At 47.4% G+C, this 14,871-nt stretch overlaps 1 protein-coding gene across 2 annotated transcripts in view; it reads right to left on the reverse strand.

Moving 5' to 3' along the window:
• The window catches only part of ece2a (endothelin converting enzyme 2a), a 271,554-nt gene that overhangs the window by 162,128 nt on the left and 94,555 nt on the right, over window positions 1–14,871 (reverse strand). For both annotated transcript variants that reach the window (XM_055910818.1, XM_055910817.1), the window contains exon 3: window positions 5,186–5,472. In XM_055910818.1, the coding sequence (XP_055766793.1) occupies window positions 5,186–5,472 (287 nt within the window). The remainder of the gene's footprint in view (window positions 1–5,185; window positions 5,473–14,871) is intronic.

The following is a 14,871-nucleotide window of genomic DNA, read 5'->3' on the forward strand; positions in this document are numbered from 1 at the left end:
CCTCCCTCACTACTTTCCTCCCTCGTTCGCTACCTTCCTCCCTCCTTCCCTCACTCTCTACCTTCCTCCCCTCCCTCACTCTCTACCTTCCTCCCCTCCCTCACCTACCCCCCCTCCCCCCTCACCTCCTCCCTCCCCCCCTCACCTCCTCACCCCTCCCTCTCACCTCCCCCCTCCTACCCCCCCTCCCTCCTACCTCTCCCCTCCCTCACTCTCTACCTTCCTCCCCCTCCCTCACCTCTCTACCTCCTCCCCTCCCACTCTCTACCTTCCTCCCCCTCCCTCTACCTCCTCCCTCCCCTCTCTACCTCCCCCTCCCTCACTCTCTACCTTCCTCCCCTCCCTCACTCTCTACCCTCCCTCCTCCCTCCCCTCTCCCCTCCCTCCTCCTATCCTTCCTCCCCTCCCTCACCTCTCCTCCCTCTCCTACCTCCTCCCCTCCCTCTCTACCTTCCTCCCTCCCTCTCTACCTTCCTCCCCTCCCTCTCCTACCTTCCTCCCTACCTCTCTACCTTCCTCCCTCCCTCCTCTACCTTCCCTCCTCCCTCCCTCTCTACCTTCCCCTCCCTCCCTCCTCTACCTTCCTCCCCTCCCTCTCTACCTTCCTCCCCCTCTCTACCTTCCTCCCCCCTCTCTACCTTCCTCCCCTCCCTCTCTACCTTCCTCCCCTCCCTCTCTACCTTCCTCCCCTCCCTCTCTACCTTCCTCCCCTCCCTCTCTACCTTCCTCCCCCTCCCTCTCCACCTTCCTCCCCTCCCTCTCTACCTTCCTCCCTCCCTCTCTACCTTCCTCCCCTCCCTCTCTACCTTCCTCCCCTCCCTCTCCACCTTCCTCCCATCCCTCTCCACCTTCCTCCCCTCCCTCTCTACCTTCCTCCCCTCCCTCTCTACCTTCCTCCCTCCCTCTCTACCTTCCTCCCCTCCCTCTCTACCTTCCTCCCCACCTCTCCACCTTCCTCCCCCCCCTCTACCTTCCTCCCTCCCTCTCTACCTTCCTCCCCCCTCTCTACCTTCCTCCCCCCCTCTCTACCTTCCTCCCCTCCCTCTCTACCTTCCTCCCTCCCTCTCCACCTTCCTCCCCCCTCTCTACCTTCCTCCCTACCTCTCTACCTTCCTCCCCCCCTCTCTACCTTCCTCCCCCCTCACCTCTCTACCTTCCTCCCCTCCCTCTCTACCTTCCTCCCTCCCTCTCTCACCTTCCTCCCCCCCTCTCTACCTTCCTCCCCTACCTCCTCCACCTTCCTCCCCCTACCTCTCTACCTTCCTCCCTCCCTCTACCTTCCTCCCTCCCTCCCCTCCTCCCTCTACCTTCCTCCCTACCTCTCTACCTTCCTCCCTCCCTCTCTACCTTCCTCCCCTCCCTCTCTACCTTCCTCCCCTCCCTCTCTACCTTCCTCCCTCCCTCTCTACCTTCCTCTCCTCCCTCTCTACCTTCCTCCCCTCCCTCTCTACCTTCCTCCCTCCCTCTCTACCTTCCTCCCCTCCCTCTCTACCTTCCTCCCTACCTCTCCACCTTCCTCCCCCCTCTCTACCTTCCTCCCTACCTCTCTACCTTCCTCCCTCCCTCTCTACCTTCCTCCCCTCCCTCTCTACCTTCCTCCCCTCCCTCTCTACCTTCCTCCCCTCCCTCTCTACCTTCCTCTCCTCCCTCTCTACCTTCCTCCCCTCCCTCTCTACCTTCCTCCCCTCCCTCTCTACCTTCCTCCCCTCCCTCTCTACCTTCCTCCCTCCCTCTCTACCTTCCTCTCCTCCCTCTCTACCTTCCTCCCTCCCTCTCTACCTTCCTCTCCTCCCTCTCTACCTTCCTCCCTCCCTCTCTACCTTCCTCCCTCCCTCTCTACCTTCCTCTCCTCCCTCTCTACCTTCCTCCCCTCCCTCTCTACCTTCCTCCCCTCCCTCTCTACCTTCCTCCCTACCTCTCTACCTTCCTCCCCTCCCTCTCTACCTTCCTCCCCCCTCTCTACCTTCCTCCCCTCCCTCTCTACCTTCCTCCCCTCCCTCTCTACCTTCCTCCCTCCCTCTCTACCTTCCTCTCCTCCCTCTCTACCTTCCTCCCCTCCCTCTCTACCTTCCTCCCTCCCTCTCTACCTTCCTCCCTCCCTCTCTACCTTCCTCTCCTCCCTCTCTACCTTCCTCCCCTCCCTCTCTACCTTCCTCCCCCCTCTCTACCTTCCTCCCTACCTCTCTACCTTCCTCCCCTCCCTCTCTACCTTCCTCCCTCCCTCTCTACCTTCCTCCCCTCCCTCTCTACCTTCCTCCCCTCCCTCTCTACCTTCCTCCCTCCCTCTCTACCTTCCTCCCCTCCCTCTCTACCTTCCTCCCCCCCTCTCTACCTTCCTCCCTCCCTCTCTACCTTCCTCTCCTCCCTCTCTACCTTCCTCCCTCCCTCTCTACCTTCCTCTCCTCCCTCTCTACCTTCCTCCCTACCTCTCTACCTTCCTCCCCTCCCTCTCTACCTTCCTCCCTACCTCTCTACCTTCCTCCCCCCTCTCTACCTTCCTCCCCCCCTCTCTACCTTCCTCCCCTCCCTTTCTACCTTCCTCCCCTCCCTATCATACTGGCACACTGCTCATTAGCTTTCTGTCAGTTTTGGTTTCTGTCTCCCACTCGCTCTCTCTCTCTTTCTCTCTCGTTCTCTCTGTCTGCATCCTCCTCTGTCACATAGTTTCACTCTTCCAATTCTGGTACCTGTCTCCCCTATTTGACAATGTCCACCTCTCTCCCTAAATCTTTCACTCCCTCCCTTTCTCTCGCAGACCCTCCCCCCCCGCCCTTCCTCTTTTTGAGAGGGGTGTTTGTGTTCCACTATGATCAAAGAAGATTCTATACAGCCACCCAAACACACTCCCACCACCATGTATATATACAATAAAACACGCACGCACGCACGCACGCACACACACACACACACACACACACACACACACACACACACACACACACACACACACACACACACACACACACACACACACACACACAAACACGAGTATACACACTCATTACCAAGCTCTCACAAGCACACACACACACACACACACATTTGGGTTGAATCGTGACAGCTGTGCTTCTGCAGAGGGATGGGAGATGTAGTGGGGTGAGAAAAAAACTAACAGGAAGAGACAGACAGGAAGAGACAGACAGGAGGAGACAGACAGGGGGAGACAGACAGGGGGAGACAGACAGGAGGAGACAGGAGGAGACAGACAGGAAGAGACAGACAGGAGGAGACAGGAGGAGACAGACAGGAGGAGACAGACAGGAGGAGACAGGAGGATACAGACAAGAAGAGACAGACAGGAGGAGACAGGAAGAGACAGACAGGAAGAGACAGACAGGAGGAGACAGACAGGAGGAGAAAGACAGGAAGAGACAGACAGGAGGAGACAGACAGGAGGAGACAGGAGGAGACAGACAGGAAGAGACAGACAGGAGCAGACAGACAGGAGGAGACAGACAGGAAGAGACAGACAGGAAGAGACAGACAGGAGGAGAAAGACATGAAGAGACAGACAGGAGGAGACAGGAGGAGACAGACAGGAGGAGACAGACAGGAGGAGACAGATAGGAAGAGACAGACAGGAAGAGACAGACAGGAGGAGACAGACAGGAGGAGACAGACAGGAGGAGACAGGAGGAGACCGACAGGAAGAGACAGACAGGAAGAGACAGGAAGAGACAGACAGGAGGAGACAGACAGGAAGAGACAGACAGGAGGAGACAGGAGGAGACAGGCAGGAGGAGACAGACAGGAAGAGACAGACAGGAGGAGACAGGAGGAGACAGACAGGAGGAGACAGACAGGAGGAGACAGACAGGAAGAGACAGACAGGAAGAGACAGACAGGAAGAGACAGACAGGAGGAGACAGGAGGAGACAGACAGGAAGAGACAGACAGGAGGAGACAGGAGGAGACAGACAGGAAGAGACAGACAGGAAGAGACAGACAGGAAGAGACAGACAGGAAGAGACAGACAGGAAGAGACAGACCGGGAGGAACAATGTTGAGGGGAGCTGAGAAAGTGTACTGCACCTTCATTAACCCTGCTCCAATGACACATGAAGACACACACACAATACTAACACAACTCAGTGGGACGTAGCAGGAGTAGAATAGGGAGGTGAGAGAGGCAATAAATACAAGTGGAGAAGGAGAGGAGGTGAGAGAGGAGGTGAGGGAGGAGCTGAGAGAGGAGGTGAGAGAGGAGTTAAGAGAGGGGTGAGAGAGGAGGTGAGAGAGGAGAGGAGCTGAGAGTGGAGCTGAGAATGGAGGTGATAGAGGAGGTGAGAGAGGAGATGAGAGAGGAGGTGAGAGAGGAGAGAGGAGGTGAGAGAGGAGATGAGAGGAGGTGAGAGAGGAGATGAGAGGAGGTGAGAGAGGAGGTGAGAGAGGAGATGAGAAGAGGTGAGAAGAGGTGAGAGAGGAGATGAGAGAGGAGATGAGAGGAGCTGAGAGAGGAGGTGAGAGAGGAGATGAGAAGAGGTGAGAGAGGAGATGAGAGGAGGTGAGAGAGGAGATGAGAGGAGGTGAGAGAGGAGATGAGAAGAGGTGAGAGGAGGTGAGATGAGATGAGAGGAGCTGAGAGAGGAGGTGAGAGAGGAGATGAGAAGAGGTGAGAGGAGGTGAGAGAGGAGATGAGAGGAGGTGAGAGAGGAGATGAGAAGAGGTGAGAGAGGAGATGAGAGGAGGTGAGAGAGGAGATGAGAAGAGGTGAGAGGAGGTGAGATGAGATGAGAGGAGCTGAGAGAGGAGGTGAGAGAGGAGATGAGAAGAGGTGAGAGGAGGTGAGAGAGGAGATGAGAGGAGGTGAGAGAGGAGGTGAGAGACAGAGTGAGAGAGGAGGTGAGCGAGGAGGTGAGAGAGAGTGAGAGAGGGGGTGAGGGTGGAAGAGAGAGGAGGAATGAAATAGTGGAGTTAGGGAGGGCGGTGAGAGAGGGAGTGAAAGAGGAATAGACTGCACCATTATAACATAGGGAGTTGGAAACAGGCCCTGTGACTGACTGAGTTCAGATGAAGTTTTTCTAACAGAGGAGACCATCTTCCCATCTGTCCACCAGTCCTTCATTTCATCCTCCTTTAATTCGCCTGCTGTCTGAACAGACAGGCCAATAATTCAGGTCTCTGCTAAAAACAAACTGTGTGTCTGTGTGTGCATGTGCACGTGCACGTGTATAGTTCTTCTTACCTCCCTGAGTACCTGGTCAATGAGACAGGCAGTCTCCGAGGACACCTTCCAGGGGTCCTTCTCTTCCACCAGCATGGCGTCCAGGGTGCCCTTCTCCAGGACCACGTCGTATGAGGCGTCCGTGAAGGAGAGCTGGCGCGCGTCCATCTGGTGCCAGGTCATGCCCGGGCATGTGGCATCATGCCTGGCACTCATGGTGTCGATGCACACAGAGGAGTAGTCTATGTTGGTGATGGAGTGGTAGCCAGCATCGTACATGTCACTGCTCATAGAGCTATTACCACAACCTAGGAGAGGAGAGGAGAGGAGAGGAGAGGAGAGGAGAGAATCGTCAATTTCCTGATCAGTAAAGCCTACTCAATGCAACGCCATGGTAACATGAGCAGTCATAAACCACACAGTCGCGGTGGCAGTCGCGGTGGCCTGAAGACGAGAGGGAAATATTTATAAATGACATCACCATAGGTTGATTAGACACACACACACACACACACACACACACACACACACACACACACACACACACACACACACACACACACACACACACACACACACACACACTGATGCAGCATGATGGATGGCTTCATTACAGGCAGGGGAGGCCTCCCCGTGACGGATCATCTAAGCATCTAGGCCTCGTTGCCCAGCTGTGATGTCACTTAAAGGGGTACTTCTGGACTTTGGCAATGAGGCCTTTTATCTGCCTCCCCAGAGATGAACTTGTGGATACCATTTTAATGTCTCTGTGTTCAGTATGAAGGTACTTTTGTTCAGTATGAAGGTACTTTTGTTCAGTAGGAAGGTACTTTTGTTCAGTAGGAAGGTACTTTTGTTCAGTAGGAAGGTACTTTTGTTCAGTAGGAAGGTGCGAGTTCATCTGACTGGGGAAGTAGATAAAGGGAAGTTTCTTTTGAAGTATTATGATGATCATACTAGATGTATCATTACTTACCAGACCACTTATTCCCCAACAAGCAGGTAGAGAGAAAGTTTGTAGTGTGTCGTTAGACAACGTGTCAACACGGATAGGATCATGAACCATCATGAACCACATTGAGGCAACAAATTACAGACAGTAGCCTAGTCGCAAAATATAACTCAACTGATTGAACATGAAATTGATTTCAATATGATTGTAAAAGTGTATATGGGTCCATATAGCCTATGCATCTTTTAATGCAGTCATCTCGGTTCTCATTTAACGCATCATTCTCTTGCAAATACTTGACTTTGTAGTCAACTTCGTTCTGAGGTTATCGTCCGTCACAGTAAGACAGATGGCCTGAACATTTTTATTCTATGATAAGTGGAGATCTGTGGATGATTCCAATGAAACACCTTGGCTACTAAACATACATTGTAAGAAGACTAGCGATGATCTGAACGGTATGAAAGCTCTGGGAACGAGGCCCTGTTTATCAAATAAGCTAGGCCTAACAGAGGTTAACAGAGGTAAACAGAGAGGTAAACAGAGAGGTAAACAGAGAGGTAAACAGAGAGGTAAACAGAGAGGTAAACAGAGGTAAACAGAGAGGTAAACAGCGAGGTAAACAGAGGTAAACAGAGAGGTAAACAGAGAGGTAAACAGAGAGGTAAACAGAGGTAAACAGAGAGGTAAACAGAGGTAAACAGAGAGGTAAATAGAGAGGTAAACAGAGGTAAACAGAGGTAAAACAGAGGGAAACAGCGAGGTTAACAGAGGTAAACAGTGAGGTAAACAGAGAGGTAAACAGAGAGGTAAACAGAGAGGTAAATAGAGAGGTAAACAGAGAGGTAAACAGAGAGGTAAGCAGAGGTAAACAGAGGTAAAACAGAGAGGTAAACAGAGAGGTAAACAGAGGTAAACAGATAGGTAAACAGAGGTAAACAGAGGTAAAACAGAGGGAAACAGCGAGGTAAACAGAGAGGTAAACAGAGGTAAACAGAGAGGTTAACAGAGAGGTTAACAGAGAGATAAACAGAGGTAAACAGAGAGGTAAACAGAGAGGTTAACAGAGGGAAACAGCGAGGTAAACAGAGAGGTAAACAGAGGTAAACAGAGAGGTTAACATAGAGGTAAACAGAGGTAAACAGAGAGGTAAACAGAGAGTTAACAGAGGTAACCAAAGGGTAAACAGAGAGGTAAATAGATAGGTAAACAGAGAGGTAAACAGAGGTAAACAGAGAGGTAAACAGAGAAAAACAGAGAGGTAAACAGAGAGTTAAACAGAGAGTTAACAGAGGTAACCAAAGGGTAAACAGAGAGGTAAATAGATAGGTAAACAGAGAGGTAACCAGAAGGTAAACAGAGAGGTAAACAGAGAGGTAAACAGAGAGGTAACCAGAGGGTAAACAGAGAGGTAAACAGAGAGGTAAATAGATAGGTAAACAGAAGGTAAACAGAGAGGTAAACAGAGAGGTAACCAGAGGGTAAACAGAGAGGTAAACAGCGAGGTAAATAGAGAGGTAAACAGAGAGGTAAACAGAGAGGTAAATAGATAGGTAAACAGAGAGGTAAACAGAGAGGTAAACAGAGAGGTAACCAGAGGGTAAACAGAGATGTAAACAGAGAGGTAAACAGCGAGGTAAATAGAGAGGTAAACAGCGAGGTAAATAGAGAGGTAAACAGAGAGGTAAACAGAGAGATAAACAGAGAGGTAAATAGAGAGGTAAACAGAGAGGTAAACAGAGAGGTAAATAGAGAGGTAACCAGAGGGTAAACAGAGAGGTAAATAGAGCGGTAACCAGAGGGTAAACAGAGAGGGAAACAGAGAGGTAAATAGAGAGGTAACCAGAGGGTAAACAGAGAGTTAAACAGAAGGTAAACAGAGAGTAAACAGAGGGTAAAAAGAGAGGTAAACAGAGAGTAAACAGAGGGTAAAGAGAGAGTTAAACAGAGGGTAAAGAGAGAGGTAAACAGAGAGTTAAACAGAAGGTAAACAGAGAGTAAACAGAGGGTAAACAGAGAGGTAAATAGAGAGGTAAACAGAGAGTAAACAGAGGGTAAAGAGAGAGGTAAACAGATAGGTAAACAGAGAGTAAACAGAGGGTAAACAGAGGGTAAAGAGAGAGTAAACAGAGGGTAAACAGAGAGGTAAACAGAGAGTAAACAGAGAGGTAAACAGAGAGTAAACAGAAGGTAAACAGAGGGTAAACAGAGAGGTAAACAGAGAGTAAACAGAGGGTAAAGAGAGAGGTAAACAGATAGGTAAACAGAGGGTAAAGAGGAAGGGGAATGGAAGACTAGGCTGACTGCAGTGAACTGAACAAAGTCTACCAGCAGTGATTAGTGAACACCAGGGGGTTGGCTGGTCTGCTGCTTTGCTGGCTCTGTAGTCTGTACAGCTACAGCTTCTCTCCTCTGACTGACTGACTGTGCTCTGTGTGTATGTGTGTGTGTGTGTGTGTGTATGTGTGTGTGTGTGTGTGTGTGTGTGTGTGTGTGTGTGTGTGTGTGTGTGTGTGTGTGTGTGTGTGTGTGTGTGTGTGTGTGTGTGTGTGTGTGTGTGTGTGTGTGTGTGTAACAGAGGAAACCTATGACTGACGCTCGTTTAAACCTATAACTGACGCTCGTTATATACCGAGGGGTGTAAAAGAGAGTGTGTATGTTTAAATTGCTGATCTTCTATCTCAAGGCCATCAGACTGTTAAACAGCCATCACTAGCACAGAGAGGCTGCTGACTAACACAAAGAGGCTGCTCACTAATAATGCCCCTTTGATAATGTTTACATATCATACAATACTCATATCATATGTATATACTGTATTTTATTCCATCTATTGCACCTTGCCTATGCCGCTCGGCCATCACTCATCCATATACTTACAGTTGAAGTCGGAAGTTTACTTACATCTTAGCCAAATACATTTAAACTCGGTTTTTCACAATTCCTGACATGTAATCCTAGTAAAAATTCCCTGTCTTAGGTCAGTTAGGATCACCACTTTATTTAAATAATGTGAAATGTCAGAATAATAGTAAGAGAGAATTATTTATTTCAGGTTTTATTTCTTTCATCACATTCCCAGTGGGACAGAAGTTTACATACACTCAATTAGTATTTGGTAGCATTGCCTTAAAATTGTTTCACGGATGAAAAGCGTGCACAGAGTAAACTGCCTGCTACTCAGGCCCAGAAGCTAGGATATGCATATTATTGTTCTGGATAGAAAACACTCTGAAGGTTCTAAAACTGTTTGAATGATGTCTGTGAGTATAACAGAACTCATATGGCAGGCGAAAACCTGAGAAAAATCCAACCAGGAAGTGGGAAATCTGAGGTTTGTAGTTTTTCAAGTGATCGCCTATCCAATATCCAGTGTAAATGGGGTCAGATTGCACTTCCTAATACTTTTATTAGATGTCAACAATCTTTAGAAAGTTGTTTCAGGTTTCTAATGTGAAAGGGGAGAGAATAAGACCACTCAGAGTAAGTGACTCAGCTGAAAGCCATGAGTTGTTTGTCGCACGTGACCGTGAACGCGAGCTCCGTTCCCTTTCCTTTCTAATGACAACGGAATTGTCCGGTTAGAATATTATTGAAGATTTATGATAAAAACATCCTAAAGATTGATTATAAACATTGTTTGACATGTTTCTACAAACTTTAATGGAACTTTTTTGACATTTCGTCTGGACTTAGTGCCCGCGCTTTGTGCATTTTGATTAGTGAACTAAACGCGCGAACAAAAAGGAGGTATTTGGACATAAAGATGTACTTTATCGAACAAAACAAACATTTATTGTGGAACTGGGATTCCTGGGAGTGCATTCCGATGAAGATCATCAAAGCTAAGTGAATATTTATAACGCTAATTCTGACTTTTGTTGATTCCACAACCTGGCGTGTATCTCAATAGCTTGTTTTTGTGGCTGAGCGCTGTTCTCAGATTATCGCATGGTGTGCTTCCGCCGTAAAGCTTTTTTGAAATCTGACACAGCGGTTCCATTAAGGAGAAGTTTATCTTTAATCCTATGTTTAACACTTGTATCTTTAACACTGTAAATGGATGTGGCTCTCTGCAAATTCACCTGATGTTTTGGAGGCAAAACATTACTGAACATAACACGCCAATGTAAACTGAGATTTTTAGATATAAATATGAACTTTATCAAACAAAACATACATGTATTGTGTAACATGAAGTCCTATGAGTGCCATCTGATGAAGATCATCAAAGGTTAATTATTATCTCTCTTATGTTATTATCTCTATTTCTGATTTTTGTGACTCCTCTCTTTGGCTGGAAAATGGCTGTATGTTATTTTGTGACTAGGCACTGACCTAACATAATCGCATGGTATGCTTTCGCTGTGGAACCTTTTTGAAATCGGACACCGTGGTTTGATTAACAAGAAGTTAATCTTTAAAATGGTGAATAATACTTGTATGTCTCTATAATTATGAGATTTCTGTTGTTTGAATTTGGCGCCCTGCAATTTCACTGGCTGTTGTCAAATCGATCCCGTTAACGGGATTTTATCCCTAAGAAGTTTTAACTTGGGTCAAATGTTTCGGGTAGCCTTCCACAAGCTTCCCACAATACGTTAGGTGAATTTTGGCCCATTTGCGACCAAGCTTTAACTTCCTGACTGATGTGTTGAGATGTTGCTTCAAAATATGCACATAATTTTCCTCCCTCATGATGCCATCTATTTTGTGAAGTGCTCCAGTCCCTCCTGCAGCAAAGCAGCCCCACAACATGATGCTGCCACTCCCGTGCTTCACAGTTGGGATGGTGTTCTTCGGCTTGCAATGCTCCCCCTTTTTCCTCCAAACATACCGATGGTCATTATGGCCAAACAGTTCTATTGTTATTTCATCAGACCAGAGGACATTTCTCCAAAAAGTACGATATTAGTCCCCATGTGCAGTTGCAAACCGTAGTCTGGCTTTTTTTATGGCGATTTTGGAGCAGTGGCTTCTGCCTTGCTGAGCGGCCTTTCAGGTTATGTCGATATAGGACTTGTTTTACTGTGGATATAGATACTTTTGTACCTGTTTCCTCCAGCATCTTCACAAGGTCCTTTGCTGTTGTTCTGGGATTGATTTTCACTTTTCGCACCAAAGTTCGTTCATCTCTAGGAGACAGAATGCATCTCCTTCCTGAGCTGTATGACGGCTGTTTGGTCCCATGGTGTTTATACTTGCATACTATTGTTTGTACAGATGAACGTGGTACCTTCAGGCGTTTGGAAATTGCTCCCAAGGATGAACCAGACTTGTGGAGGTCTACAAAAGAAATTCTGAGGTCTTGGCTGATTTCTTTAGATTTTCCCATGATGTCAAGCAAAGAGGCACTGAGTTTAAAGGTAGGCCTTCAAATACATCCACATCCACCTCCAATTTACTCAAATTATGTCAATTAACCTATCAGAAGCTTATAAAGCCATGACATAATTTTCTGGCATTTTCAAAGCTGTTTAAAGGCACAGTCAACTTAGTGTATGTAAACTTCTGACCCACTGGAATTGTGATACAGTGAAATAATCGGTCTGTAAACAATTGTTGGAAAAATGACTTGTGTCATGCACAAAGTAGATGTGCTAACCGACTTGCCAAAACTATAGTTTGTTAACAAGAAATTTGTTGAGTGGTTGAAAAACGAGTTTTAATGACTCCAACCTAAGTGTGTGTAAACTTCCGATTTCCACTGTATATGTACATATTCTCATTCACACCGTTAGAGTTGTGTGTATTAGGTAGTTGTTGTGGAATTGGTTGATTACTTGACCAGGCCCTCTATAACTCAACCTGTGGTGGACCATGCCCTCTATAACTCAACCTGTGGTGGACCAGGCCCTCTATAACTCAACCTGTGGTGGACCAGGCCCTCTATAACTCAACCTGTGGTGGACCAGGCCCTCTATAACTCAACCTGTGGTGGACGGGGCCCTCTATAACTCAACCTGTGGTGGACGGGGCCCTCAATAACTCAACCTGTGATGGACGGGGGCCCTCTATAACTCAACCTGTGGTGGACGGGGCCCTCTATAACTCAACCTGTGGTGGACCAGGCCCTCTATAACTCAACCTGTGGTGGACGGGGCCCTCTATAACTCAACCTGTGGTGGACGGGGTCCCTCTATAACTCAACCTGTGGTGGACCAGGCCCTCTATAACTCAACCTGTGGTGGACGGGGCCCTCTATAACTCAACCTGCGGTGGACGGGGGCCCTCTATAACTCAACCTGTGGTGGACCAGGCCCTCTATAACTCAACCTGTGGTGGACCGGGGCCCTCTATAACTCAACCTGTGGTGGACGGGGGCCCTCTATAACTCAACCTGTGGTGGACGGGGGCCCTCTATAACTCAACCTGTGGTGGACCAGGCCCTCTATAACTCAACCTGTGATGGACGGGGGCCCTCTATAACTCAACCTGTGGTGGACGAGGCCCTCTATAACTCAACCTGTGGTGGACGGGGCCCTCTATAACTCAACCTGTGGTGGACGGGGCCCTCTATAACTCAACCTGTGGTGGACGGGGGCCCTCTATAACTCAACCTGTGGTGGACCAGGCCCTCTATAACTCAACCTGTGGTGGACCAGGCCCTCTATAACTCAACCTGTGGTGGACGGGGCCCTCTATAACTCAACCTGTGGTGGACGGGGGCCCTCTATAACTCAATCTGTGCTGTGGTGGTGAACTTCATGGACGCCTTCTCTAATATAATCTAATCTAATATAATCTAATATAATATAAGAGCTGTATACAAGCAGTGTTGGGGTTGATCCCATTTCAATTTCAGTCAATTCAGAAAGTTCAACAAAATCCAATTACACATTTTGCTAACTGAAAAGCATTGAAGAGAATTGTTATTTCAGTGTACTTTCTGACTTTACAGAAATTTTTATAGAATTGACCCCAACCCTTATACAGAGGATGGAGCCATTAGAGTGGAAGCAAGAGGATGGGACGGGTCATGATTATTATAATGTTTGACGATGGGACGGGTCATAATTATTATAATGTTTGACAATGGGACGGGTCATAATTATTATAATGTTTGACAATGGGACGGGTCATGATTATTATAATGTTTGACAATGGGACGGGTCATGATTATTATAATGTTTGACAATGGGACGGGTCATAATTATTATAATGTTTGACAATGGGACGGGTCATGATTATTATAATGTTTGACAATGGGACGGGTCATGATTATTATAATGTTTGACAATGGGACGGGTCATAATTATTATAATGTTTGACAATGGGACGGGTCATGATTATTATAATGTTTGACAATGGGACGGGTCATAATTATTATAATGTTTGATGATGGGACGGGTCATGATTATTATAATGTTTGATGATGGGACGGGTCATGATTATTATAATGTTTGATGATGGGACGGGTCATGATTATTATAATGTTTGATGATGGGACGGGTCATGATTATTATAATGTTTGATGATGGGACGGGTCATGATTATTATAATGTTTGACGATGGGACGGGTCATGATTATTATAATGTTTGATGATGGGACGGGTCATGATTATTATAATGTTTGATGATGGGACGGGTCATGATTATTATAATGTTTGAGGATGGGACGGGTCATGATTATTATAATGTTTGAGGATGGGATGGGACGGGTCATGATTATTATAATGTTTGATGATGGGACGGGTCATGATTATTATAATGTTTGACGATGGGACGGGTCATGATTATTATAATGTTTGACAATGGGACGAGTCATGATTATTATAATGTTTGACGATGGGACGGGTCATGATTATTATAATGTTTGACAATGGGACGGGTCATGATTATTATAATGTTTGATGATGGGACGGGTCATGATTATTATAATGTTTGACAATGGGATAGCTTGTCGTTTGAGTGACAGATGAAGGGGGATGTACTAGGTAGGCAGAGAGAAATGAAGGGGGATGTACAGGTAGGCAGAGAGAAATGAAGGGGGATGTACTAGGTAGGCAGAGAGAAATGAAGGGGGATGTACTAGGTAGGCAGAGAGAAATGAAGGGGGATGTACTAGGTTGGCAGAGAGAAATGAGAAAGGGTGAGAGGAAAGTCAGAGAGATAGAGCGAGGAAAAGTCTGTCTCTGTGTGTGTGTGTGTGTGTGTGTGTGTGTGTGTGTGTGTGTGTGTGTGTGTGTGTGTGTGTGTGTGTGTGTGTGTGTGTGTGTGTGTGTGTGTGTGTGTGTGTGTGTGTCTATCTCTGTGTGTGTGTGTGTGTGTGTGTGTGTGTGTGTGTGAGTGTGTGTGTGTGTGTGTGCGTGTGTGTGTGTGTGTGTGTGTGTGTGTGTGTGTGTGTGGAGCACTCCAGTGTAAGAAAGCTAAATGAACCATGTCATTCTAGTTATATAACATGTCCCAGTGATGATCAGCGGCCCTAACCAGTGACATTAGATAGTGTGTGTGTGTGTGTGTGTGTGTGTGTGTGTGTGTGTGTGTGTGTGTGTGTGTGTGTGTGTGTGTGTGTGTGTGTGTGTGTGTGTGTGTGTGCCACTGTGCCTCTTCCTCGACATCGCTTGCTCTCTGGGTTTTAGGCTGGGTTTTAGGCTGGGTTTTAGGCTGGGTTTCTGTAAAGCACTTTGTGACAACTGCTGATGTAGAAAGGGCTTTATAAAATGGATTGATTGATATCATTTTGTAAAGTCTGAATGATGTCTCTATAGAGTCCAGTGTGAAGTACATATGAGGCTTCGGTCTTGTAGCTCAG

The sequence above is a fragment of the Salvelinus fontinalis genome, unplaced genomic scaffold, assembly GCF_029448725.1.
Source record: "Salvelinus fontinalis isolate EN_2023a unplaced genomic scaffold, ASM2944872v1 scaffold_0032, whole genome shotgun sequence".
In the NCBI taxonomy this organism is placed as follows: Eukaryota; Metazoa; Chordata; class Actinopteri; order Salmoniformes; family Salmonidae; genus Salvelinus; species Salvelinus fontinalis.